General features: G+C 38.9%; 2 protein-coding genes across 7 annotated transcripts in view; one reads left to right on the forward strand and one right to left on the reverse strand.

Moving 5' to 3' along the window:
- Positions 1 to 1269: 1269 nt before the first annotated feature.
- Positions 1270 to 6525, reverse strand: Hnrnpdl (heterogeneous nuclear ribonucleoprotein D like). Of its 5 annotated transcripts, none has more exons than XR_013092184.1 (8): positions 5753 to 6515; positions 4848 to 5016; positions 4587 to 4748; positions 4053 to 4184; positions 3799 to 3913; positions 3104 to 3274; positions 2212 to 2776; positions 1270 to 1532 (listed from the first exon to the last, which is right to left on the reverse strand). XR_013092184.1 is itself a non-coding variant. In XM_076864935.1 (8 exons), exons 1-7 carry the CDS (start codon positions 6193 to 6195, stop codon positions 2706 to 2708), a joined length of 1263 nt encoding a protein of 420 aa, XP_076721050.1. In that variant the 5' UTR covers positions 6196 to 6515; the 3' UTR covers positions 1270 to 1532; positions 2684 to 2705. The 5 variants fall into 5 exon arrangements, 4 of the variants coding, with proteins under 4 accessions (XP_076721050.1, XP_076721049.1, XP_076721048.1 ...); XM_076864935.1 differs by having other exon boundaries at positions 2684 to 2776; XM_076864934.1 differs by having other exon boundaries at positions 1270 to 2316; positions 2684 to 2776.
- Positions 6526 to 7079: 554 nt separating this feature from the next.
- Positions 7080 to 24398, forward strand: part of Enoph1 (enolase-phosphatase 1) — a 28491-nt gene continuing 11172 nt past the window's right edge. For both annotated transcript variants that reach the window (XM_076864937.1, XM_076864938.1), the window contains exons 1-3: positions 7080 to 7394; positions 22468 to 22569; positions 24104 to 24306. In XM_076864937.1, the coding sequence (XP_076721052.1) occupies positions 7311 to 7394; positions 22468 to 22569; positions 24104 to 24306 (389 nt within the window). In that variant the 5' untranslated portion in view covers positions 7080 to 7310. The remainder of the gene's footprint in view (positions 7395 to 22467; positions 22570 to 24103; positions 24307 to 24398) is intronic.

Consider the following 24398-nt stretch of genomic DNA (forward strand, 5'->3'; position numbering starts at 1 on the left):
AGTTTGTGTTTTGTTTAAAAAGCTTTTATTCAGTTTGATCAGGGAATAGGACAATCTCAATGCCAACTTGTCACCTAATCATAAATCTGAATTTACAGGATCCACTACTCTATATTCTATACCTTACAACAAAACTTGAAATTTATCTCCCTTTCCTAAGATTGCATATTGAAAGAATAAATATTCCCTTTCAATAGCCAACCTTGATACTTGGCCATACCAAAACAAGGCCAAGACATCATGACTAGATAGCTCAGCAAGTACAAATATTGTTGGAACAAAATTGCACGCATCCAATGTTTAAAAAGGGGAGGGTATTGGCCTAAAAAACACTAGTTTAGTGTCAGACCAATTAATCTGCATGTGAACACATATGCCAACCCTAACATGGAAGGAACCACGGGAACCAAAAGGGTTCCCTAAGTCCAACTCTGTTGAATGTAAAATTCAAAGCTTGTTTGCCCAGGAATCTTTCAAAATCTAAGTATAAAAACTTCCAATGCACCAGGACTAATGACCATCACACTTAAGACCAACATTAACCTAAGCATTTCCAAATGCTTTAACTACTCTACTCATGCACTAATTGCCCTAAATGTGAGATTTACTAGCATTACTAACAAAGACCACATACCTAATATAGCTTCCTAAGATTGCCAACAAAAATACTTCAGTGTGGTGGGGGCTGTGACCTATCAGAACACAATTTTTTATTCTGCCATTACCTTCAATTGTAATCTTCTAGCCAAATTTCAACAGGTAACTTCACACCCATCTGGTAAAATCTTATACTTTTTAATGCTTAGATCCTACTAGTTTTGTTATTTCCTTGTAAGTGATTAATTTGAGAATTACAAATAGCTTGCCAGAGAACAAAGGAGCTGTTAAATTTTTTGTTTACAGTACTGGGTATAGATCCCAGAAAGCAAGCACTCTACACCACTTGAGTTAAATCCCAACCCAAAAGGGTGCTTTCTGTGAAATCTAGTGAAAACATGGGTCTACTAGGACTAGGTTTGAGACTGGAGATAGACCTAGCTATCCAGGGCAGAAAACACATTATGCAAAGAACATATGATGGAAACCTCAGTTGATGGGGAAATCAGTAATCCTCAGAATATATCTACAAAAATGGGTGACATTGTGGTTATTTATAAAGGACCATAGTTTCTCCCTGTGGACAGTATACCCTACAAAATAAATGGTGCCATAATTATTGCTTATTTAAAATTACACATTTACAGAGCTATGTAGTACCTGACGCAGAAAAACAATCACATAAGGAAGCATTTATTTGAGGTTTAACATGAAATCATACAAATAAAATTTGTATAAACACAAATCCACATTGAGTCATAACACAGATAGCAAAGGACAAAGTAAAAACAAAGAAAACTAATTGGCGGCTATATACAGTTGGACACAGTAGTTGTGTCTTGTACACTAGAAAGTCTTTTACAAAATAATCATCTTAGATCAACAGAAGATCAATCTTCAATGTCGTCCTGCAAGATGGGTTTCTTTAGCATCTCCTAAAAGCAAAAACAAAAGAGCAATTAGATTTGTGCCACTGTCACAAGCTTTCAAAGGTCCACTTTCATGAATTGTTTTAAGTCCTCACTTTATTCTTTTCTTCAAAATTATTAAAGATCACATGCATATTTATTGGCAAAATGCAGCTTGAGTAATTGATAAACTCACCCTGGAGTTCCCAAATGATATTAAATTCAAATCTGTTCAGAGAAGAATCTGGGAACACAATCTTCCCATATTCAAAGGTTGAACTTAAGGCCTACTAGAATCATCTCTAGTAAGCCAAATAAAATGCTCCCACAAATGTGAAATTTCCAATAGGCTCATTATATCACAAGAAAACAGATTGCTTTGTGCATATGATCTTTAACTTATATCCCAGATTTAAAAGTTGTTTTGGTTTGTAGATTTCACTATTAGCTATAAAAAGAAAAAGCAAGCATTAAATCTTAAAGAATGAACACTTAAAATGAGGCTCCACAATTGAAATACAACACTAAACAGAAGACCAAAATGATTAAGCTGTAAAAAGGCATTTATGTACTTTAACTCCTGTAAAAAACCATTTAAGTTAAGTTTAGACACTTAATCTCCAAAAAGATTAAAAAAAAGAAGCCAAAGTCTGAAGTTTTCCACTTTAATCTTTACGCTGGTACATGAAGTTGGAAGAGACCATACCACAGGACAGCGTTTTCTGGTGTATGCCTTGCGCTCTGCCCGCAACGTGCGACCCCCAGAGATAGACGTGGTCAGGGTGACACACGGCCTGCAATGAAGTTCCCGCTGGCGGGTACAAACAAGGTATAATGTCAGAGTTAGAAGATAACATTCTTGTTTTCCTTAAGTTGTACCCATTTCAGTACTTTACCTGTTAATAGTTCTAAAAAAGTTTAATTATTCCTCTAGACCTCCTGGTACACAAACAGAAAAACTCTTAAGTTTTTCTGTAATACTAAAAAAAGTGAGATAAGACTTTAAAGTTAAAGATCTATAGACACTTTAGGCAAAACAGGCTCATAAAGCAATTAAAAATTAACAATTTAGCAAAAACAGGCTACATAATATGTTGTTTTTACTTAGTTTTTATTTGTCTATTGATCTTTAAATTAAATTAGACATTTCCACTGGTTTCTTATACTCGTATACACACCTGTTTTCTCCAATGTCCTCCTCTAGTATGGCTGGTAATTATTTTGGTGATTGCCACCCCCTCGAGAAGCCTTGCCATAAGTGCTCTGTTGACCTATTTGGAAAAGATACAAATTTGGCTAAGTTTTTTATACAATGGTTTCTTCACAAACATTAAAAAGCTATCAAATGTGTAAAACTTTGCATGCTAAATATGAAAATATTCTTACTGGCCAGTAGTCATAAATCATATATCCTAGTACTTTTCCAATCACCATGATCTATTACTATAATCTCCTCATGATCATAATATACCTCAGAAACAACTCCAAATATAAAAAATAGATGGAAAACCCATACACAAACAATTTCAGAATGGGAATGTACTTCAATACTGAATTTCAATACCATTGGTTTATGAAATTAAGTTAAATATTCTTACCACTGTAGTCTGCATATCCCTGTCCATATCCATAGTTCCCATAGTTATACCCAGTATAATCATATCCGCCATAGCCACTATAGTTCTGATCACCACCATAGGCACTATTGTAATTTCCATATCCTTGATCATAATAGTTATTAAATCCTTGGTTCCAGTTTTGGCCCTGACCTGAAACAATGCACAATGATTGTTAGGAAACCACTTCTGACCCCCAATTCTAACACAAAATGATGCGTTCTTGTCCCCTGCTCTGCAAATTTTAGAAGGCAGAATGGACCAAATATTGTTATCTACTGGATAGAATATGTTTTTACTGTTATTAGGGGGCAGAAAGTCCAATTGTGCCAGTATCAAGTTTCTAAACATAATGAATAATCAGTTATCTTTTCCATTGAAGATTAAGATATTAGGTTGACCTTAAGAACTTCTGAGAAAACCTATTACACCATGTTTTGTCAAGTAATACTATTTCTCTACAAGTGATGACACTATTTGTCAAAAGTGGCCATTCTTAAAACAGGTGAAACCAGCTAAGCTCATTTAAATAAAAAAGCAACCCCCTTTCCCTCAATTTGTCATTTTTTTCTATGTTGGAATAGCTTTAAAATTAATTCAACTTTGCTCTTTCTGGGCTTAGTCTTACTTAGCAGCATATAACTTAAACCCTGGAATCATTACCCAAGAATTCTCACCTCGGCCACGACCCCTGGTACCACCTCGCCCACCAGCTGTAGCACCTCTTCCTCCTTTTTGTTGTTGCTGTTGCTGCCTATATACCTCTTTGGGCTGTGCAACTTTGATTTCACACTATAAACAAATTTCAAAAAAAAAAAACATACAGAATTTTACTGAAGTTTTAACATTAAAGCATTTTACTCTTCTCAAATTCGTTACTTTTTTTAAAAAAATCCTCAAATTTACATTCAATATATTTACATAACTTTACCTTCCCAGAACCAATTTGATGATATCTGCTTTCTAACAATTTCTTTACTGGCTCTTCATCTGTATATGTGATAAAACAAAATCCTCTTCTTTCGTTTGTTTTTGTATCCATGGGAAGTTCAATATTTTCAATCTGCAATGAAGATGCATGTTCAAGATCATCCAATAATAGTAAAAAGCTACCAAACAGTCTCAGAACACCAGGTAATTTCAAGTCATCATTATTTTATCATTATTAGCCTTTAAAAAGATTTGCTATATATGGAACATTAACAGTAAATTACCTTTTAACAGCCTTTTGTACCCAGTCCATACACTGATCACATCAAATATCTGGGTTTTGTGCAAAAGAAATTAGATATTGGTTTTTGTTACAGCACAGAAAGCAACAATTAATTTACAGTCACTGGAAGGCAGTTTAACAGTGACATAATTCTGTCTTCATGAAAAATATTAAGTGGTCCTACACAAACTTAACCAAGGATAAACATCTATGAACACACCCAATACAAGATACTTGTAAACATCAGCGCACCTCTCCAAAGGCTCCAAAATATTCTTTAATTTGTTCTTCAGAAGTATCTGGGCTCAATCCACCCACAAAAACCTTTTTAGGGGGTTCTTTCCCTTTCAAAGCTTTGGCCCTTTTGGGGTCTATCAATTTGCCATCCAGTTTGTGTTCTTTCAGTTCCAAAACCTAGAAGACAAATTTGTTGACAGCAATTAAACCCCATAAAAACTTGGGGGGGGGGGGGGAGAGACACCAAAAGAGGCACAATGCAAAACACATTCCTACCTTATCAACACTAGCAGCATCTTTAAAAAGCACAAATCCAAATCCTCTTGATCTTCCAGTGACTGGATCTGTTTTAATCGTACAGTCTACAACTTCCCCAAATCGAGACAAATATTCAGTCAGATCTTTCTTGCTCGTATCCCAGCTCAAGCCTCCAATAAACATTTTACTAGAAATAAAAGTTATTTTAAGTTTAGCAGTAACTTAAATGACTGCTTCACTCTGGAATTAATCAAACTGTGAAATAAGCATAAGAAAATTTACACTAACTTCAAGCAACTTATCTACTTTTACAGACACGAACAACTGACCACAAAAATCTCGAAATTGCATCTAGGGCACCCAAATAGATTGCTTTCCACATGGTGTAATGCAAAGTTTAAAATGTGGCCAAGGTTCTGCCAGATTTCTCAAGGTCCGAAAATCCAACTTCCTGAACAGATCACTCACAACTTTCATGAACTCTAGTTCTCAGCTGTCACGCAAACATCCTACCTAAGAACTCAAATGCCACTCATCTATTAGCGCCAAAATCAAGAGTTTCTAAACTCGCTCCGGAAAAGCTGCGCGGGGTAGTAAAAGACAATGAAGAGGCGGCGGCAGCTGCAGCATGTGGTGCATCTAGGCCGGCCCCTCCCCCCCCCCCCCGGCCCCACGCGGCGCCTGCGCACTCGAAACTCCGAAGCAGCCGCCCTCCTCCTCCAACCCCTCTGCCCTTCCCCCACCCTCCGTGGGCCTCTCGAGTCACCCCCGCCGTCTTACTTTCCTCTACCCTCCAAGCTACTGGGGCCCAGTGGGCACGCGGAGAATCGACTCGGGGCAAGAATGGGGGCAGCACGCGGCTCCCGAGGGACGAAGGGCGCGTGCGGCGCGCTGGGGGAGGGGAGGAGAGAAGCGTGCGGTACCCGTCATCCTGCTGATTCTTGCTCGCGTTGATCTTGGATCCCTCTGCGAATTCTTCTATGTTGCTGTACTCGTTCATGTCCTCCATAGTGGCGGAGCTGTCGGCAGTGGGGTGCTGGCGCGCAGTCCTGGTCGCGGCAGCAGCGGCGGCGGAGCGTTGTATGGAGCTGGATTTAAAATGGCGGCGGAAGAGATCCGGGCGCCGCCTGCGCCCTCCCTTTATAGCCGCCCCGCCCGCCAATCGGGAGGGCTGCTGGGCGGTGACGTGGCGCTGGGTCCGGCGCGCCCCCTGCCGGGCGGAGCCGGCAGCGAGTGAAGGGAGGAGCGGGGCGAGCTGCCGCGGCGCCCTCGGCCGCCAATGGGAAATGCTACGGGAGGCTAAAGTAGCGGGAGCGGAGGGGAACAATGGCGGCGGCACATGGGAAAGCCGGGGCGGGACCTCCATCGCGGCCCTCCCGGTGAGGAAAGAGGGAGGGGACGCGGGCTTGGGATAAGAGAAGAATCAGATGAGAAAAATAAAGGGGCGAAAAGTCCTGGGGTCAGAAATCCCGAGCAGCGCCGTCGCGGGGCCACAGTCCTTCTTGCCTTGAGAGCCTTTTGTCTCTGGCGTCTGGTCCGGCCCACTCCTACCAAAGAGCCATCAACCTGCCTTTTTGCGCCCTCGGTCCCCCTGTGCGGAGCTGCTGCGGCGGCTGCTCCTATCGACTAGCGCCGGGGCCTGACTGCTCCGGAAAAAGGCGGACTGCGCCCGGCGCTGGCGGCTGAGGCGGCGAGCGCGCTCGCCAGCCGCGCGCACGCGTGTTTCGTTCTCGCGCTGGCTGGAACAAGCCGAACAGGAAGGGCACGCGCGGCGGCCCCTCCGGGCGGCGGCGCAACACCAGCGCCTCTTCCGCTAGCACCTCAGGTGCCCAGGCCACGCGACGCGGCGGATCTCCCCAGCTGGTCGGCCGCAGCCGGGGTCCAGCACTGCCTCAGTGGCTAGCTGAGGAGCCGAGGAGGGGTGGGGTCTGGTCAAATCACTGTAGATATGCAAGAGCAGAGGCAGTGGGCGGGGTGGGGGCTGGGTGCAGTAGAGGGCAAGGGGCACTCACATCCCCGGCGCGCCACTCCTGGGGCTCCTGTCTGCACGTGCCCCGGGCCTCTCCCACTCGTTCAACCAGTCTGCGGAGGGCGCGCGCGCGGCTCCCGCGTTCGCTTCTTTGTTCCCGCCCACGCGAGGCCCATTTTGACGGATCCCGTTCGAGGCAGGCTGGTGGCCAATCGGAGCTGCCGCCATTTCCTCCCCGCCTCTAGGAACCCACGGGAACCGCCCCTTTTCCTGCCCACGTGGTCTGGGCCTGCTTCGCCGCCTCGTTTAGTTCTGACCCCTGGACGGCGGTCCTCTCCACTTGCTAGTCCGCGGAGGTATCCTGTCCTGCGCGCTTCAGGCCCCACGAGGTCGCCACCTCCGAGATTGCGGCGGGGCTCTCGGAAGCCCAAGACTGTCTTGAGGCGCAGCCGGCGCCGCCCTCCACCCTCCCTACCAGCATTCCGATTTCCGTGGTAACATCTGGGAGGGAAATGGTCGTGTTTTCAGTGCCCGCTGAAGTCACTGTGATCTTGTTAGATATCGAAGGTACCACAACCCCGATTGCTTTCGTGAAGGTGAGGGGCGGGGAAGTTATTTGTGCTAAAATACAATTGGAAATTTAAGTATTGCAGACTCTGCATTAAACCTGAAGCTTAGGAGAGGTGCAGCTTTACATCCTCTGGAATGGAGAAGAAGGAGGTTGCTTTGGATAACGGGCGTGCTTTCCTCATGGCACCATCTTCTCCGTCCTCGGTTCTTGCTCTTGGTTAGATGCAGCTGGCTGGGAAGAGATGGTGGTGGTTGCAAAAAAAAAAAAAAAAGCTCAGAGGGGCAAGTCCCGTTATGCGTGTGCTTCGTCACCCCGCAGGTGAGCATCCTGATAGTTCTCTGTGGGGCCTAGCGAGGCTGCAATCGTGATTTAGTGGTCCTTGAGGTCTGATTCCTCAAAACGGAAACACCTAAATGTCAAGAAGACATTCCAGGTAGCCTTGATATCTTGGGCGGTAATGGTCGTTCTTCGTTTCTTTCCTTGGCTGCTGTTAGTGACCCAACTGCTCACTGGTATTTTATTCAACTAGGTTTTGTGGTTAACAGCACTGATCTATTGAACTACAGGACGCTTCTAGGTTCCGTGCATTTTCCTCAGAAAAACATGGAAGCTTGAAGCTTTTAGTCAAAGCATTCTCCTGTTAATCAACATTATGCATGTAATTACAAGCTTACTCTTTTCATTATAGCAGGCTCCTTTCCTAAATGTATTCTAGTCGTCTGCCAGAATACATACCAAATGTTAGTATAATTTTTGAAAAAATGTCTCAGGCCTTGATTTCTCTTTAATAATTCATTTCAAATACAAGTATTAGAGATGCTTGGGAAAATGTAGGAAAAGCTTTTTGATTCGAGAAACAGCAACTTGTGTTTTAAATTCTATTACAGTTTATTTTTAAAAGAACCCGTGAAAAGTGATTTTCTAGATGTAGGTTATATAAAAAGTTTGGAAGAATTATAGTATTTTGACATCTTAAACAAAGATTCTGAAGAAATCTAGTTGGACATTTTTTCCAAGTATTTAATCACACCAGGGACGTCAGGATTGCCCAAATGCCAATAATTGTGTTGGCTTTCTTTTTTTCTTGTGACAGAATGCCTGCTTTCTTGGTTTTCAGAGAAAAAAAAAAAAAAAGATTCCTAATTTTTGTGCTTATAGTATATAGCTACTTTACTTAGCTCCATTGTGGCTCTCTTACTATCTGCTGTCATCAGGAGATCAGGGTAGTAACAGAGAATTTTTGCATTAAATATGTACCATTCTTGGAGTCTTTATTTGTGGAATAAAATGCCTCATACAATTCAGTTTTGTAACAAAGTTACAGATACCCCTTCCCTACCTTTTTTTCCCCACTGCATAACTTTATGATAGCCACTTCTTGAAAACCTTATGACAAACTTATTCTAAATCTGAGAATTAAAATACCCTAGCAACCTAAATAAGTTGATTTGAGTTTGACACTAGAACTCTGGTGGAGTTGCTCACGCCTGTAATCTCAGCAGCTCAGGAGGCTAAGGCAGGGGGATCCTGAGTTCAAAGCCAGCCTGAGCAGCTCAGCAAAGACCCTATACAACTTAGCAAGACTCTGTCTGTAAATAAAAAATAGAAAAAAAAGGACTGGTGATGTGGCACAGAGGTTAAGCACCCCTGGATTAAATCCCAGGAGACTATTTTGAAACTCAAGGCAGGCTACAAAAGAATGATACAGGAATGTTTAAAGGATAGATCATTAGTAGTATTGTTAATGTTTTTGTTACACATGATTTTATCAAAGCCACTATTTCCAAAAGTTTGTTCAGAAGAATGTTAGGTCCTTGGATGTTTATGGTAATTATGCAAATAAATCCATTTAATGTACTTTTGGGAATGCTAGTCTGAATGTGTTCAGCTAGATTTCTTAACTGCATGATTTGTCAGAGACTTTGCGTCGTAATACATACGTTTAGTGTGTCTTGAGGATAATGACTTTTTATAAATTTACTTGAAAAGAAACTTTAGCATAGTTTTTGCACACTTTTTTAAAGGACATGCTGAGTTGTATCCTTAAACTTGTAAGCATGGAACTGGGAGTTGAATGATATTTTATGTGTTGAGCATGTTATTAGTCAGACTAGGTATATGAACTTGCAGCCCTGCTTCTTGTGGAATGATGGAAGGAAACTGAGTACTGTACATATGTGGAATACATAATAACTCATTTTTAAAGATTATGATGAGTGTGTACTATTTACTAAGGCTTTAAAAAGTTGAACAGTTTGCCTGGGATTTGAACCAAAATTGTCTATTCGAGAACTCTTATTCTTTCCATTATTGAATGCAGTCTCTGTAATGAGACCACAGTGTTTGGTCTTTTTTGCTTGGCTGCTTTATATATTAAATAGCGTAGTTGATATGAGAACACTTCAGTCAATATGAAGTACCATAAAAGTATATAGCAACAAATTTCAACTTATGTCACCTCTTGGAAATAGGTTTAGTTACAGATCCTTGGACAAAATAAAGCCTTACCTTATTTGGGTGTTTGGTTCAACAGTGTTTACTGTAAAAATCAAGCATTGTCAGAAATTGCCTTTGAAGTACCCTTAGAAAGTGAATACTCTGGAGCTTGCCCATCTCTCTTTTTTCTTTTTTTAATTAGAGCTTAATGGTTTACATAGTTGTTGGGTTCATCCCAGCAAACTCAGACATACATGGAAATAGATTTCAGTTTCTCTACGTAAATCAAATGCAGCTCGTTTTTCCTTTATGGATGAAACATTCCTGATTCTTCCCTTGAGCATCAGATGAAGTTGTTATTTTGGGATTTTGTGGTGATAAATGAATAATATGTCATGTCAATTATTAGCCACACACTGAACCACTCAGACTGTAAAAGACACTAGTGAACTGAGACTGCCCCCTGGGAATTGACTTGGGTAGAATGGTAGACAGATTGCCAACACTGTTGTTATATTTTCCCTTTTTCTTTTTTTGCTGAGTACTTGAAAGTGTTTGTGTGTACACACACATACACAAATACAATGCCATGTAAGTACATAATGTGGTGCCAACAGTTCAGGATATCTTATGAGATGCCATAGAACCTTCCCGTTTGGAAAGTAATGTTCTCTGTTTAGTCTGTTGCTCTGTTAGGGCATGCCTTTAGCCCTAAGGTTCCAGGGAACATCAAACAGTGGTTGAACTTACCAGCTATTACATCTTTCTCCCTCACCTCTTTTTTTTCTTTTGCCATAGTGGTGATTGAACCCAAGGCCTCATTCATGCTATGCAAGCACTCTACTACTGAGCCACATTCCTAGCCTTTTTAAAATTTTATTTTCAGATAAAATCTCGGTGAGTTGCCCAGGTTAACTTCAAACTTGCAATCCTCCTGCCTTAGCCTCCCAAGTATATATTTTATTTTCTAAGTCATAAAATTTTCAGATTTCTCTCTACTAATGCTATAACTGGCTAATTTCTCATAGAAGTTGATGACTGCAGGTCCTTTGTGAGAATCATTACGATTGATTGAGAGCAGGTCCAAAGTAGAACCCAACTTTCTTTAGAGTTCCCACTGCATCTGCATCCTCAAAGTCACCAGCTCTGCACCTAATGGCAGGCTATGTGTCTCTAGAGTTGCTTTTTTTCTGCTACTGACTCTGATCTTTGTACAGTGTTGATTTCCCAACATTTTTTTGGTCATCAAATACAATTGCAGCAGGCACTGCCAATATAAATTTATGTATGTATATCACTGTACTATTACTAAGTTTTAAAATAAAATGAGATGACACTCTAGTCAGAATGGTAGCTATTAAGAATACAAACAATAAGAAGTCTTGGCCTGGATGTGAGGAAAAAGCCACACACTACGTTGCTGATGAGACTGCAAAGTGGTGCACCCAATATAGTGACCTTATAAAAGATGAGATTACGATAATAAAAATGACTGTTGTTATAGTCTCCTATCCATTGTATCATCTTGCATGCCCCTGTGTATACACATACTATGGTGCAACCACTTGATCTTTGTCACTGGTGATGTAATATGCATTTTCTTTGTGCATTGTGTTATTCTAATGTTTTTAGTCTATGAATGAACTCCATCAACAGTCCTTGCAGTTATCCCATTGAGAAACCTGGCACTATTTCTGAATTTGGGGAAAATGATCTCTCGTTCTCTATTTTTTTTTTTTTAATATTTTTTTAGTTGTAGATGGACACAAAATCTTTTTATTTTTTTTTAAAGTTGTAGTTGGACACAATGCCTTTATTTTATTTTTATGTGGTGCTGAGGATCAAACCCAGCAGCTCGCACATACTAGGAGAGCACTCTACCCCTGAGCCACAACCCCAGACCCTTTATTTATTTATTTTTATGTGGTGCTGAGGGTCAAACCCAGTGCCTCATACCTGTGAGGCAGGCGCTCTACCCCTGAGCTACAGCCCCAGCCCCAAAAATGCTCTATATTTAGAGTTAGTACATGTAACAATAGTTGTGATAGTCTATAAAGTTGCTATGAACACTGTTAATGAATACTGAATCTTTATTCCTAAGTTTCTGCAAGCCTCTGGTCATATTTTCAACTGATCAATGATAACCTTATTTTACGTGTGTTTCTGTTTGTCTTATTTAGTATGTATTATTGATTTGTTAACAGTGAGTTACAGCCAATAGCACTGTAACTAATGCTTAAGCACAAAGCTTATCTAACATGTACTTTTTCCACAAGGTACCTCATAGCCTTCTTGAGTTGAGGAACTCTAGATAGTACTTTAGCACTTTGCTTCAGGGTCATTTTTAACAGCAAAATCACCAAGGAAAAAGTGGGAAAACATGGCACAACAGACCTAGAAAGGACACTTGTTTACACCATGGGAGCTTAGGCATGGCTAGTTCAACCTTAGCTGGGAATGTAAGCATCTTTATATTAAAATTTTTCATCATAAGAATTTGTCCAAAAATAACTTTGAAAGTGCCATGAGTATTGATTTGGAAGTTGCCCATTTCAGGAAAAGATGTGCTAATATGGAATTCACAGATAAGGAGAATTGCCTCTATAGGATATTATTTCTAAGTACAGGCTTAGAAGTATGTTGATTCTTGGCTACATAGAAATTAGACTTTATGGTGACTCTACTTTTTTTTTTTTTTTTTTTTAATGGTACTGGGGATTAAACCCAGGGGTACTTTACACTGAACTAAGTTCTCAGCCCTTTTTATTTATTTTGAGACAGTGTCTCACTGAGTTCCTTAGGGCCTCATTAAGTTTCTGAGGCTGGTCTTGAAGTTGGCAATCCTTTTGCCTCAGCCTACAGAGTCACTGGGATTACAGGTGTACGCCACCATACCTGGCTATTTTTCTTTTCTAATGTATCATTTGTGATGTTGAAGATCAATTATAATTCTTTGAAGATTTGATAGGGTTGTTTTGGTTTTGGCTAACCTTATTAGCACCACAATCTTACATTTGTAAGACAGTGTTACATTTGTAAGACAGTGGTTAGGAGCTGGAGTTTTAGCTTAGAGAACAAGGTGTTTGGCAAAGTTTGAACAAGACTAAGGGGAAATACTGTTGCTATTATTACTATTGTTTTATTGGAAATGTAACAGAAATTCCTGACAAACCAAAAATCTCATTTTTTTAATTTTTTGAGATAGGTTCCACCTATGTTTCCCAGGCTGGCCTGGGCTCTAGTGATCCTTCTGCCTCAGCCTCCCAATTAGCTGTGACTACCACCCTGTGCCACCATGCAGAATCTCTTGGAGAGATCAAAGCTACATTAAAAAAGGAATGTGGTATCAAAATCAATGGAACTGGTTCTAGTAACTTCTTGAAGTCATCTGCCCACATATGTGAGTGGGTTTGCCTTGATATTGGCATTTGATAAACTTGGGTTTGAGTCGTGGATTTACATTTGTGCCAGCAGTGAAACTGCTTTGAATGTTTCATCTGTTATAAGACATCACCTTGCAGGGATGTTAGGTGAATTCAAGGAGACAATGTGAATTCCTTTTCTTTCCTTCCATTATTAGAGTCTAAGTCCCTGGGCCAGTCAGGTTCTCCCTCTGAAACTCACTGGAGACACTGACATTCTTTTTTGAGCTGCTTTTTAAAAACCTTATTCCAATTACTTGCCTCCTTGATAACCTTCCCCTTGTTCACTTGTGATTCATTACACTTAATTAGATGACAGTTATTTTTAATTACAATTTAATCTCCATAGTGGGATTTATAAGACACTTTTTTGGTCTTATCAACAACACATTTATTCATTTTGAATGTGGATGTTGAAATCAAATGTTTATTTCTAAAGACATCAGTTTTCAAAGGGACATACATTGTATGGGTCCTTCCCATTTACCTTAGGAAGATCGGATCAGTAAAGTTATGATTTCTGAGCACCTGTGATCTCAGGGAGCTGCCAGAACACTGAAACCTCTTAATAGTTTTGAATCTAGTCTTTGAAAGGATATTTAAGGAATAGTTCTAATACTGCAACTGCTAGAAATAGCTGGCAAATGGTATGGACCATTCCAATAAATAATAAATGCTGGTTGTTAAAAGGGTTCAAGCAAGTCTTGGGAAACCATTTTAAGAGAGTTTTAATAATGAAAACAATTTAAAAAGTCACAGTAAAACTAGTTAGCCTTTGTACCAGACTACATTAGTCCAAGTAAAGTAAAGCCATAATGAGATGACAGGTCTACTTCATTCTTCACTGATTAGACCACCTCTACCGGCTTTCTTTTTCCTTTCCCCTAACCCCCCTCCCCACCCCAGTACTTGGGAATTGAACCCCAGGGGTGTTTTACCACTAATACATCCCCAAACCTTTTTATTTTGAGACAGGATCTTGTTGAGCATCTGAGGCTGTCTCCGTTGATGAGGCTGGCCTTGAACTTTGATCCTCCTACCTCAGCCTCCCAATTCTTGGGATTACAGGTATACTGCACCACATTTCGCCAGGCTTTTGTTTTTCAGTGGCAAGTGACCATATTTTAGAGACAGTGGTCAAATGAGGGTAAATCTGATAGAAAGGAACTAAAGACATCTACAGAGCGTGTAAATTATCTAATCCTTATAATAATAATTTATGATAATGATTTATTAAAACATGATAATGTTTTGCCTATTAAACTTTTAAGAAAATAGAAAAAACTTAACTATTGTTTTAATAACTATTAATAAACTAATCGCTTTAAGAAAGTTATTAATAAACTGTTAAAACTTATTGAGAAAAATTAAGTATATTACTTTAACAAGATTATTTAAAATACTAGGTTTTATTACTAACAATCATCCCCTTTTCCTTTCTGTTGATAACAGACTGGAAATGAGACTGATAGGCTTTTCTACCCTTTTTTTTTTTTTTTTTTTAAGCTTCTCAGCTTCTTGATTTACAATGAACCCTACCCTAAGGAAGAAAGTACAGTGTTGTTTATTTATTCCTGACAAGGATACTTTTGTCCTGACTTAGGAGTAACAGCACAAAGAAGGGTCAAAGAGATCCAGATATTAGAATCATTTCCAAACACATAGTTTTTGCTATTTCTTAACTAGCAGGGTGACATTTATTTTTATGCCATTTAAGTGCATTTAGATTCTACCACACTCCTGACTTAACAGTAGCATATCCCTTGTGAATTTAATTATGTGAATCGTAGTCACAGATGTGGCTTAGTGCAGTCATAGCGTGATAGAGATGGAGGTTATATCACCCAGAAAGACTATTCAGCTGCCTAGCTCACCCTCCCACAGCCACGGTTTCAGGGAATAAAAAGTCTGGGAAATGTTTTTTAACTAGTTCATGAAAGATCAGTATAGGTAAATTTAAAACCTGATTTATTAAGTCTCCCTAGTATTATTGCTATAGGTATCTGACACTAAACTCCTATGTGAAAAATAGGATGTTTTCCTTAATCACAGAGAAAGATGTTAAATGGGAATCTCATCCAAGAAAGTGACTTAAAGTGACTTCAACCTAGTAGGGAAGCATGGCTTGACCCAAATATAATTTTTCTTCAGATTTATCATATCACAACTGATTCACTACCTGTGTTGATGGGACTCTTTTCTCTTGAGGGTACAGTCTAGCTATTCTGATTTGAAATTTGGGTTTTACTAAATTCTAATAGCCAGAGATAACTTGACTATAATCATCAATTGCATTCAAGTTTCCCCTCATTTTTTAAAATTTTTATTTATTTATCTTTTATTTGGGGCTACTAGGGATTGAGCCCAGAGGTGTTTTACCACTGAGGTAAATCCCTAACTCTTTTATTTATTTATTGTTTTAAATTTCAAGATGGGGTCTTGCTAAGTTGCTGAGGCTGGCCACTTCCAACTTGGAATGAATCCTACATTAGCCTCCTGAGCCACTTGGATTACAGGCATATGCCACCATCCCAGCCAAGAATGTGATTTTTCTTAATCTTTTCTTTAATTTTTATTGGTACATTATAATTATACATAATAGTAGGATTCATTGTGACATGTTTGTACATGCACATAATGTAATTTGATCAGTTTTATTCCCTAGTACCTCCCCCTTTCACTTCCTTCCTCCTGTCCTCTGTTTGATCTCCCTTCTAAATTTGTGAAATTCCCACCTCCCACCTTTTTTTTTTTTTCTTTCTTTCTAGTTTCTACATATGAGAGAAAACAGAATGGTTGACTTTCTGAATCTGGCATTATTTCACTTAACATAATGCTTTGTAGTTCCATTTTCCTGCAAATGACATAACTTTGTTCTTTATGGCAGAATAAAACTTCATTGTATAAATACATATCACATTTTTTATCCAGAGTATGCAATTTATTTTTAAGAACAAGCCAATTATTTTTCCTTTCCTTTTTTCCTCTGAGAATAATGAAATAATCTTCACTATTGCTTTTAAAATTTTAAGTTCTCAAAAACTAAAAACATTTGCACTGCATGTATCCCTTGGAATACTTTTTTAAGTAGTTTTATTTCATTTTATTTTTTAATTGCTTTTGTTTTTCTAAATACATGACAGCAGAATGCATCACAATTCTTATTACACATATAGAACACAATTTTTTCTTATCTGTGTATAAAGTATGTTCACACCATTCATGTCTTCATACGTGTACTTTGGATAATGATGTCCATCACATTCCTCCATCATTGTTAACCCCCTGCCCTCTCCCTCCCCCCCCACCCCTCTGCCCTCTCTAGAGTTCGTCAATTCTTCCCATGCTCTCTCTCCCTACCCAACTGTGAGTCAGTCACCATATATCAGAGAAAATATTCACCATTTGTGTTTTGGGGATTGGCTAACTTAGCATTATCTTCTCCATCTGCATCCATTTACCTGCAAATGCCATGATTTTATTCTCTTTTATTGCTGACTAATATTCCATTTGCATATGTGCCATATTTTTTTATCCATTCATCTACTGAAGGACATTTAGGTTAGTTCCACAGTTTAGCTACTATGAATTGTGCTGCTGTAAACATTGATGTGGCTGTGTCCCTGTAGTATACTGTTTTTAAATCCTTTGGGTATGGACTGAGGAGAGGGATAGCTGGGTCAAATGGTGGTTCCATTCCAAGTGAGGCCCGAACTTCCTTAATAAGACTCCTATAGCACAAGAATTAAAACCAAGAATCAATAAATGGAATGGACTCAAACTAAAAAGTTTCTTCTCAGCAAAAGAAACAATCTACGAGGTGAATAGAGAGCCTATATCTTCAGAGCAAATTTTACCCTTCACACATCAGATAGAACACTAATCTCTAGATATATAAAGAACTCAAAAAACTAAACACCAAAAAAAAAACAAATAACCCAATTAATAAATGGGCCAAGGACATAAACAGACACTTCTCAGACGAGGATATTCAGTCAATCAACAAATATATGAAAAAATGTTCATCATCTCTAGCAATTAGAGAAATGCAAATCAAAACTACTCTAAGATTCCATGTCACTCCAGTCAGAATGGCAGCCATTATGAAGACAAACAACAATAAGTGTTAGCGAGACTATGGGGAAAAAGGCACACTCATACAATGCTGGTGGGACTGCAGATTGGTGCATCCAATATGGAAAGCAGTATGGAGATTCCTTGGAAAACTTGGAATAGTTTTTTATTTTAAATAGCTATACTTTAAGTACTATTCCTTTTTTTTTTTTTTTTTTTTTTTTGGTACCAGGGATTAAACTCAGAGGCACTTGACCACTGAGCCACATTCCCAGCCCTCTTTTGTGTTTTATTTAGATACAGAGCTTCACTGAGTTGCTTAGTGCCTTGCTGTTGCTGAGGCTGGCTTTGAACTCACAATTTTGAACTCACAATTCTCCTGTCTCAGCCTCCCAAGCTGCTGGTATTACAGGCATGCACCACTACCCCTGGCTTTTAAGTACTATTCTTTGGAGGAAACTTTATTACCTATTTTTTTCCAAAGGAAATTTGAATAAATATTATCTCAACAATTTTATTTTTATTGATTCCATGACTTTCTCATTGAAACAACCACTTGACCACAAAGTTCATCTACATTTTGACTTTAAACTTTTATGAGGTAACTTCTTTAATTAGATTTTCAGAAAGTAATATATATTGCTGTTTAATCACAGATATTTCTGGAATTATTTTTGCAGTTAAGGGCTTCGCATATGTTGGGCAAGTACTCTGCCTCTGAATCTACATCTCCAGCCCTTTTTATTTGATTTTCAGACAGGGTCTTGCTAAGTTACCCAGGCTTGCCTGGATCTTACAATCCCTCCATCTCAGCCTCCCAACTAGCTAGGATTACAGGTGTGCTCGACCACACCCACTGTTTCTGGAATTATTATTTGGTGGGGGTGGTACTGGGGATTGAACTCAGGGTCACTTGACAACTGAGTCACATTCCCAGCCCTTTTTGGTATTTTATTTAGAGACGGGGTCTTACTGGGTTGCTTAGCACCTTGCTTTTGCTGAGGCTAAACTTGAACTTCCAATCCTCTTGCCTCTCGGCCTCCCAAACTGCTCAGATTACAGGGGTGTGCCACAACACCTGGCTTCTAGATTTTTTTGGGGGGGGGGCGGGTCTGGACGCAATATCTTTGGTTTATTTATTTTTATGTGGTGCTGAGAATGGAACCCAGTGCCTCACACATGCTAGGCAAATGCTCTACGGATGAGCCACAACCCCAGCACCCCCACCCCCGAATAATTTTTTAAGCCTAAAATTTTTTTATGTGGGTAAGGTTGGGGAGAAAGCAACAAATTTTTGTTTTGGGTTTTTTGTTTGTTTGTTCTTAATGACCAAACTTTCTTTACACAATTTTATTGCATATGGAATGGGCAATAATTATTATTATTTTGACATTATTTAGTCTTAAGCTTGCATCATCTTATCAGAGGTGAATCAGTAAGGTTTTAAATTTTCCTATTTCACATATTTTAGAACTAGAAGGTTTAAATGAATTTTGCAAAGTCCACAGATAAACAAAAATAAAACACTTTTAAATTGGTTTTCTTCTCATCTAGGGGCTTAAAGTGTCTGGGATTTAGGAAAATTATTATTATTATTATCCTTTTTTGACAGTGCAATTGCTTTCTTAAAAGATCCTTCAAACTACATGGGCAGAAAAACACACCAAGAATTATAAACCTTGGTGTGCTGAGTTTAAAAATGAAGAGTGAGACTTTTTTAAAATCCTGCTTAAAGCAATATTTTCTAATGTGATTACTTTTTCTTTTTTTTAGTTTTTAATTTTTGTTCTTATACATGACAGTAGAGGATGATTTGACTTATTTCTACAAATGTGGAGTACATCTTATTCAAATTAGGATCCCAGTCTTGTGGTTGTACATGATGTAGAGATTCGCTGTATTGGCATCAGATTCGCCATTTTAGGTCGGGAACCATTTTATCTAGAGGCTCCAAAGTTTTGATTCTGAGGCAGTGCTGCTTAAATTCTGGTAAAAAAGTACCTGCTAAAGGATCAACCCCACCCCAGCTATGACACAACTCCTAAGCAGCTTATGAAATTTCTCTTGTGGACTATAAAGCTGCTCTGTGAGTGCCAACTGACTGCTACTCTCCTCAGAGGGTCAGACTTGTTGGTTTGCCTGGGGCTACTGACAATAAATCTCTTTTGTGAGATTGCAATGTGTAGTGTGGTCTTTGGACTTTGTGTGAACTCTGCAAGTAACATTTCACACTGTAGTGTCTTCATATATATACATACAAAATTTATCTCAGATTCATTCCACTGTCTTTCCTATTCCTGTCCCGACTATCTTCCCTTCATTCCCCTCTAACCTACTGAACTTCTATTCTCCACCCCCATTGTGTGTTAGCATCCACATATCAAAACATTTGACTTTTGGTTTTGGGGGATTAGCTTATTTCATTTAGCATGATAGTTTCCATTTTATGGCATGTCGTAAAGGCACTCTTTTTTATGGCTGAGTAATATTCTATTGTGTATATATACTACATTTTCTTTATCCATTCATCTACTGTAGGTCACTTAGGTTGATTCCATAGCCTAGCTATTGTGGATTGAGCTGCTGTAAACATTGATGTGGGTATGTCACTGCAATATGCTAATTTTAAGTCCTTTCAGTATAAACAAGGAGTGGAATAGGTGGGTCAAATGATGGTTCCATTCCAAGTTTTCTGAGGAATCTCCATACTGCTTTCCAGAAAGGTTGCACCAATTTGCAATCCCACAGCAATGCATGAGTGTACCACCTCTTGCCCACATCTTCTCCAACATTTATTGTTACTGTTTTCTTGATTGTTCCCATTCTGACAGCTAGATGAAATCTCAGTGTAGTTTTAATTTGTATTTCTCTAATTGTTAGGAATGTTGAACATTATTTCATATATTTGTTGACTTATCGTATTTCTTCTTCTGTGAAGTGTCTGTTCAGTTCCTTTTGCCCATTTATTAATTGGGTTATTTGGGTTTTTTGTTGTTAAAACTTTTGTTTTCTTTATATATCCTGGAGATTAATGCTGTGTCTGAGGTGCAGGTGGCAAAGATTTTCTCCTATTCTGTAGGCTCTCTCTTCATGCTCTTGATTGTTTCCTTTGCTGTGAAGAAGCTTTTAAGTTTGATACCATCCCATTTGTTGATTCTTGATTTTACTTCTTATACTTTACGAGTCTGCTTAAGGAAGTCAGTTCGTAAGCCTACATGATAGAATGTTGGGCCTATATTTATGTGGATTTATCTCTGTGTCTTTTATTCTGTTCCATTGATCTTCATGTCTGTTTTGGTGCCAGTACCATGCTGTTTTTTATTATTATGGGTCTGTAGTATAATTTGAAGCAACATATTGTGATTTCCAACTTGCTCTTCTCCCTAGGATTTCTTTGGTTATTCTGGGTTTCTTATTTTTCCAAATGAATTTCATCACTGTTGTTTCTAGTTCTCTGAAGAATGTCATTGGTATTTTGATAGGGATTGCGTTGAATCTGTATAGTGCTTTAGGGCTTTTTTTTTTTTTTTTGGTTGTTGTTGTTTGGTTTGGGTTTTTTTTTTGGGGGGGGGGTGGCGGTGGAGGTACCAGGGATTGAACTCAACTACTGAGCTACATCCCCAGCCCTATTTTGTATTTTATTTAGAGACAAGGTCCCACTGAATTGATGAGGGCCTCGTGCTGCTGAAGCTGGCTCCGGAGCCACTGGGTTTACAGGCCTGCTCTACCATACCTGGCTCATGTGTGGTTTTTACTCATGATTATATTTCTGATTCTTACCACCTGGCCTGTTTATATGAGTCATTCAGCAAATATTTGAATAAATGAGTGAATGAATTTTAAAATAAGCAGGTTTCTTGAATTCAGTTATAGTTTCTCCTAAAGTGTAGGGTCTTCTCTGCAGTGTGTACTTGTGTTCTACACTCACAGCTTGTCTTTTTAGACAGGTTATTCCTAAAACTGTTTGAGCTATTATACCTTGATTTTATATAACATTCTGCTGTACCGTTTGCCTCACCCATTGTCCCACAGTGTGTTGCACTACCTGACTGGCTTCTTAACCTTACTGTCAGTGAGGAACTGTTTTCCTTATCATCTAAATCCACTTCTCCATGATCTGCTCAAGAATTAGCATATCTTGGCACAAAGTAGATACTGAAAAATATTGTCAAATGTGCCACAGTTTGATTTGAAAAGATATATATATACTACATTTGCAGTAATAAAAACATAAACATTTTGACTAGAGACAAGGGTGTAGCTCATTGGTTGAGTTGTGCTTGGCATGAATAGGGATCTGGGTACAATTAATCTGCAGTACCAGATAATAAAATTTTGACCAAAGAAAAGTCATTTGCAGGGCAGATGTTGCGGATAGATTGTTTATTAGTGAATTGTTTTGCATAATATTTCTTACACATTACTCTGTAAGTAGTCTGATTACCAAGAAAGAATTGTAGTGATCAGATTTTTTTTTTAAAGAGAGAGAGAGAGAATTTTTTAATATTTATTTTTTAGGCGGACACAACATCTTTATTTGTATGTGGTGCTGAGGATCGAACCCAGCGCTGCGCGCATGCCAGGCGAGCACACTACTGCTTGAGCCACATCCCCAGCCCGATCACATTTTTTTTAAAATGCTTGTTATAGGGCGTCATTTTTTTTCAGCAGCCATTTGCCATTTTTCAGCACTGTGCATTGGGGGTATTATTGGGAATAAGACACACTCAGTCCATGCTCTCAAAGATCTGTGCTCTAGGAACATAGTTCAGAAGTTGGTAGCCTTTTTTTTTTTTTTTTTTTTTTTTTTTTTTTTTTTTTGGTAATGGACCAGGTAGTAAATATTTTGGATTTTGCAGGCCATATTGTCTTGGTCCATATCCCCATTTCTGCCATTATGGCCTCCTAAATAGCCAGAAACACTGTGTAAATAAATGAATGTAGCAGTGGACCAAATTTGGCTCCAAAGTTGTAATTTACCAGCTCATGGTATAGTTCACATTTCTTGGTCTCTGTCCCTGACCCACTCATAACAGCAAATTTTTGCTAAGTTCCATTGATTTATCTGTTAAAATTAGCTAAGGTGAGATTATATAGAAGAACTGGATCTCATCACACAATTGGCAAAAGCTAACACTTTTTTCTTTGTTTTACTCATTTATCCAGGACATTTTATTTCCTTACATCAAAGAAAATGTTAAAGAGTATCTGCAGACACATTGGGAAGAAGAGGAGTGCCAGCAGGATGTCAATCTTTTGAGAAAACAGGTTGGAATATTTTCTCTCACACATTCTCCTGTGTCTTACAGTTGAGGATGCCTAGAGACTTAAAACGTTCTCTGAGCATACTGTAAAATCAGTGCCCTCAATTCACAAGGGAAGAAAGTTGTAGTGACTTGCCAATTTAGGAATTCACAGTACATAATTAAGCTGCCAGATCATGACAGATTGTTGTCTATAAAATTGTCTCTTTCAGAAACTGTTTAAATTACATGAACATATTATTTATTTATTAATAAAATGAAGCCCTTTCTGGGTAGAATGCAAAAGGTTTTATGCAATCTCATTGCATATTTCATTAATGTCTCCAAGTGACAGCATCTTGTCATTTTCCACTCTACTGCCTTAGGGCATGAGTCCTTACCACCCATTTTACAGTGCTCCTGCATCCTCACACCCTGACACATGCCACACTTCTTACCCATCTCACCCTAGGCCTGCCCTTCAGACTCACCTTGGTGGCATGTACTTCATCCTGCCTCTTCTCTCACTCAGTCCTCATTCTGTCTTCTTCTTTCACCATGTGTGCTATGCATCTTCTGTTCTCTTGATTTTCTTACCGGAATTGCTTAGTGGCAAAGATCAACCATGATGAGCAGCAGTAACTGGCAATTAGTTTTCCTACACTGGATATTACAGAATGCTCTCTATAATTCTGCTATTTAATATTACAGTTTAGGATTGGAACTATAGTCATGTTCTTTGAATCATGGGATATTTGGGTTTGTTGAATTTTCTGGATAACTCAGGGTTGATCTGAAGTATCCTCCCCCTCAGTGATTACCTTCTTTATTTTCTCAACCTTGTTCTTGAAAATCCCACCCCAGACTCATATACTCTCTTTGCTTTTTTTAAAAAAACAGTGCTGGGGATTGAACCCAGGAGCACCAGGAGCATTTTATCTCTGGGCTATATTATTTTGAGACAGGCTCTAACTAACTTGCCCAACCTGGTGTTGAACTTGTAATTATTCTGCTGGGATTACAAGTGTGCACCATCGTGCCTGGCTTCCCTTATTAGGATTGCATTGTCACAAGGTTATTCTAAGTAGCTTTAGGGTTTTTGCAAGGTGTGGGAGATTATAGTAGGCTGAATGTGAACCAATTGCATTACTTCACTAGTTTCTTTTCATTAAGTCTAGCCATAAACTAACTTATGAGATTTTCTGTTTCTACTTTAATTAGTTATAGTACAGAGAAAATGATCAGATGCAATTGAAAATCCTGGTTTGCTGATCCTAATGAGTGAACAAAAAAAGACAGTTGTTCTTTTAATTATGTGCTCATTCTCCTCACATATAGTGTGCCTTTTGATTTAAATTTCAGCTTTAGCAATCTAGGACAGGTAATATAAACTTATTAATTATAATCCCATTTCTTTTAGAGGTCATTCTCTTAGGAATGATTTGCTACGGCTTATAATGACTGGAGAAAATTTATCTGCCTGGTTTGGGGGGCTCATTTTTAATGACCTTTTTTAAAAAAATGCAAGAAACAAACTTCATGTTGTTTCCAATTTAAAGGCTGAAGAAGATGCCCACCTGGATGGGGCTATTCCAATCCCTGCAGCATCTGGAAATGGGGTAGATGAACTACAACAGATAATCCAGGCCGTTGTAGATAATGTGTGCTGGCAGATGTCTCTGGACCGAAAGACCACAGCACTCAAACAACTGCAGGGCCACATGTGGAGGGCAGCATTCACAGCTGGACACATGAAAGCAGAGTATGTGCTCAAGTGACTAAAATATTTCACTAAATATATTTCTCATCAGTCTTTTCTCTCCATTATAAGCCACATTATTAGTAAAATGGACA

Source organism: Callospermophilus lateralis, chromosome 8, assembly GCF_048772815.1.
Source record: "Callospermophilus lateralis isolate mCalLat2 chromosome 8, mCalLat2.hap1, whole genome shotgun sequence".
Lineage (NCBI taxonomy): Eukaryota > Metazoa > Chordata > Mammalia > Rodentia > Sciuridae > Callospermophilus > Callospermophilus lateralis.

Bases quoted from the DNA above. Each gene is read 5' to 3' on its own strand.
- Hnrnpdl (XM_076864935.1), bottom strand. From the start codon at position 6,195: ATGGAGGTCCCGCCCCGGCTTTCCCATGTGCCGCCGCCATTGTTCCCC. The intron at 4,749-4,847 runs GTAGGAATGTGT...TTTGTCTTCTAG, and splicing joins ATGCTGCTAGTGTTGATAAG to GTTTTGGAACTGAAAGAACA. The intron at 2,777-3,103 runs GTAAGAATATTT...TTTTCCAAATAG, and splicing joins GGGATATGCAGACTACAGTG to GTCAACAGAGCACTTATGGC.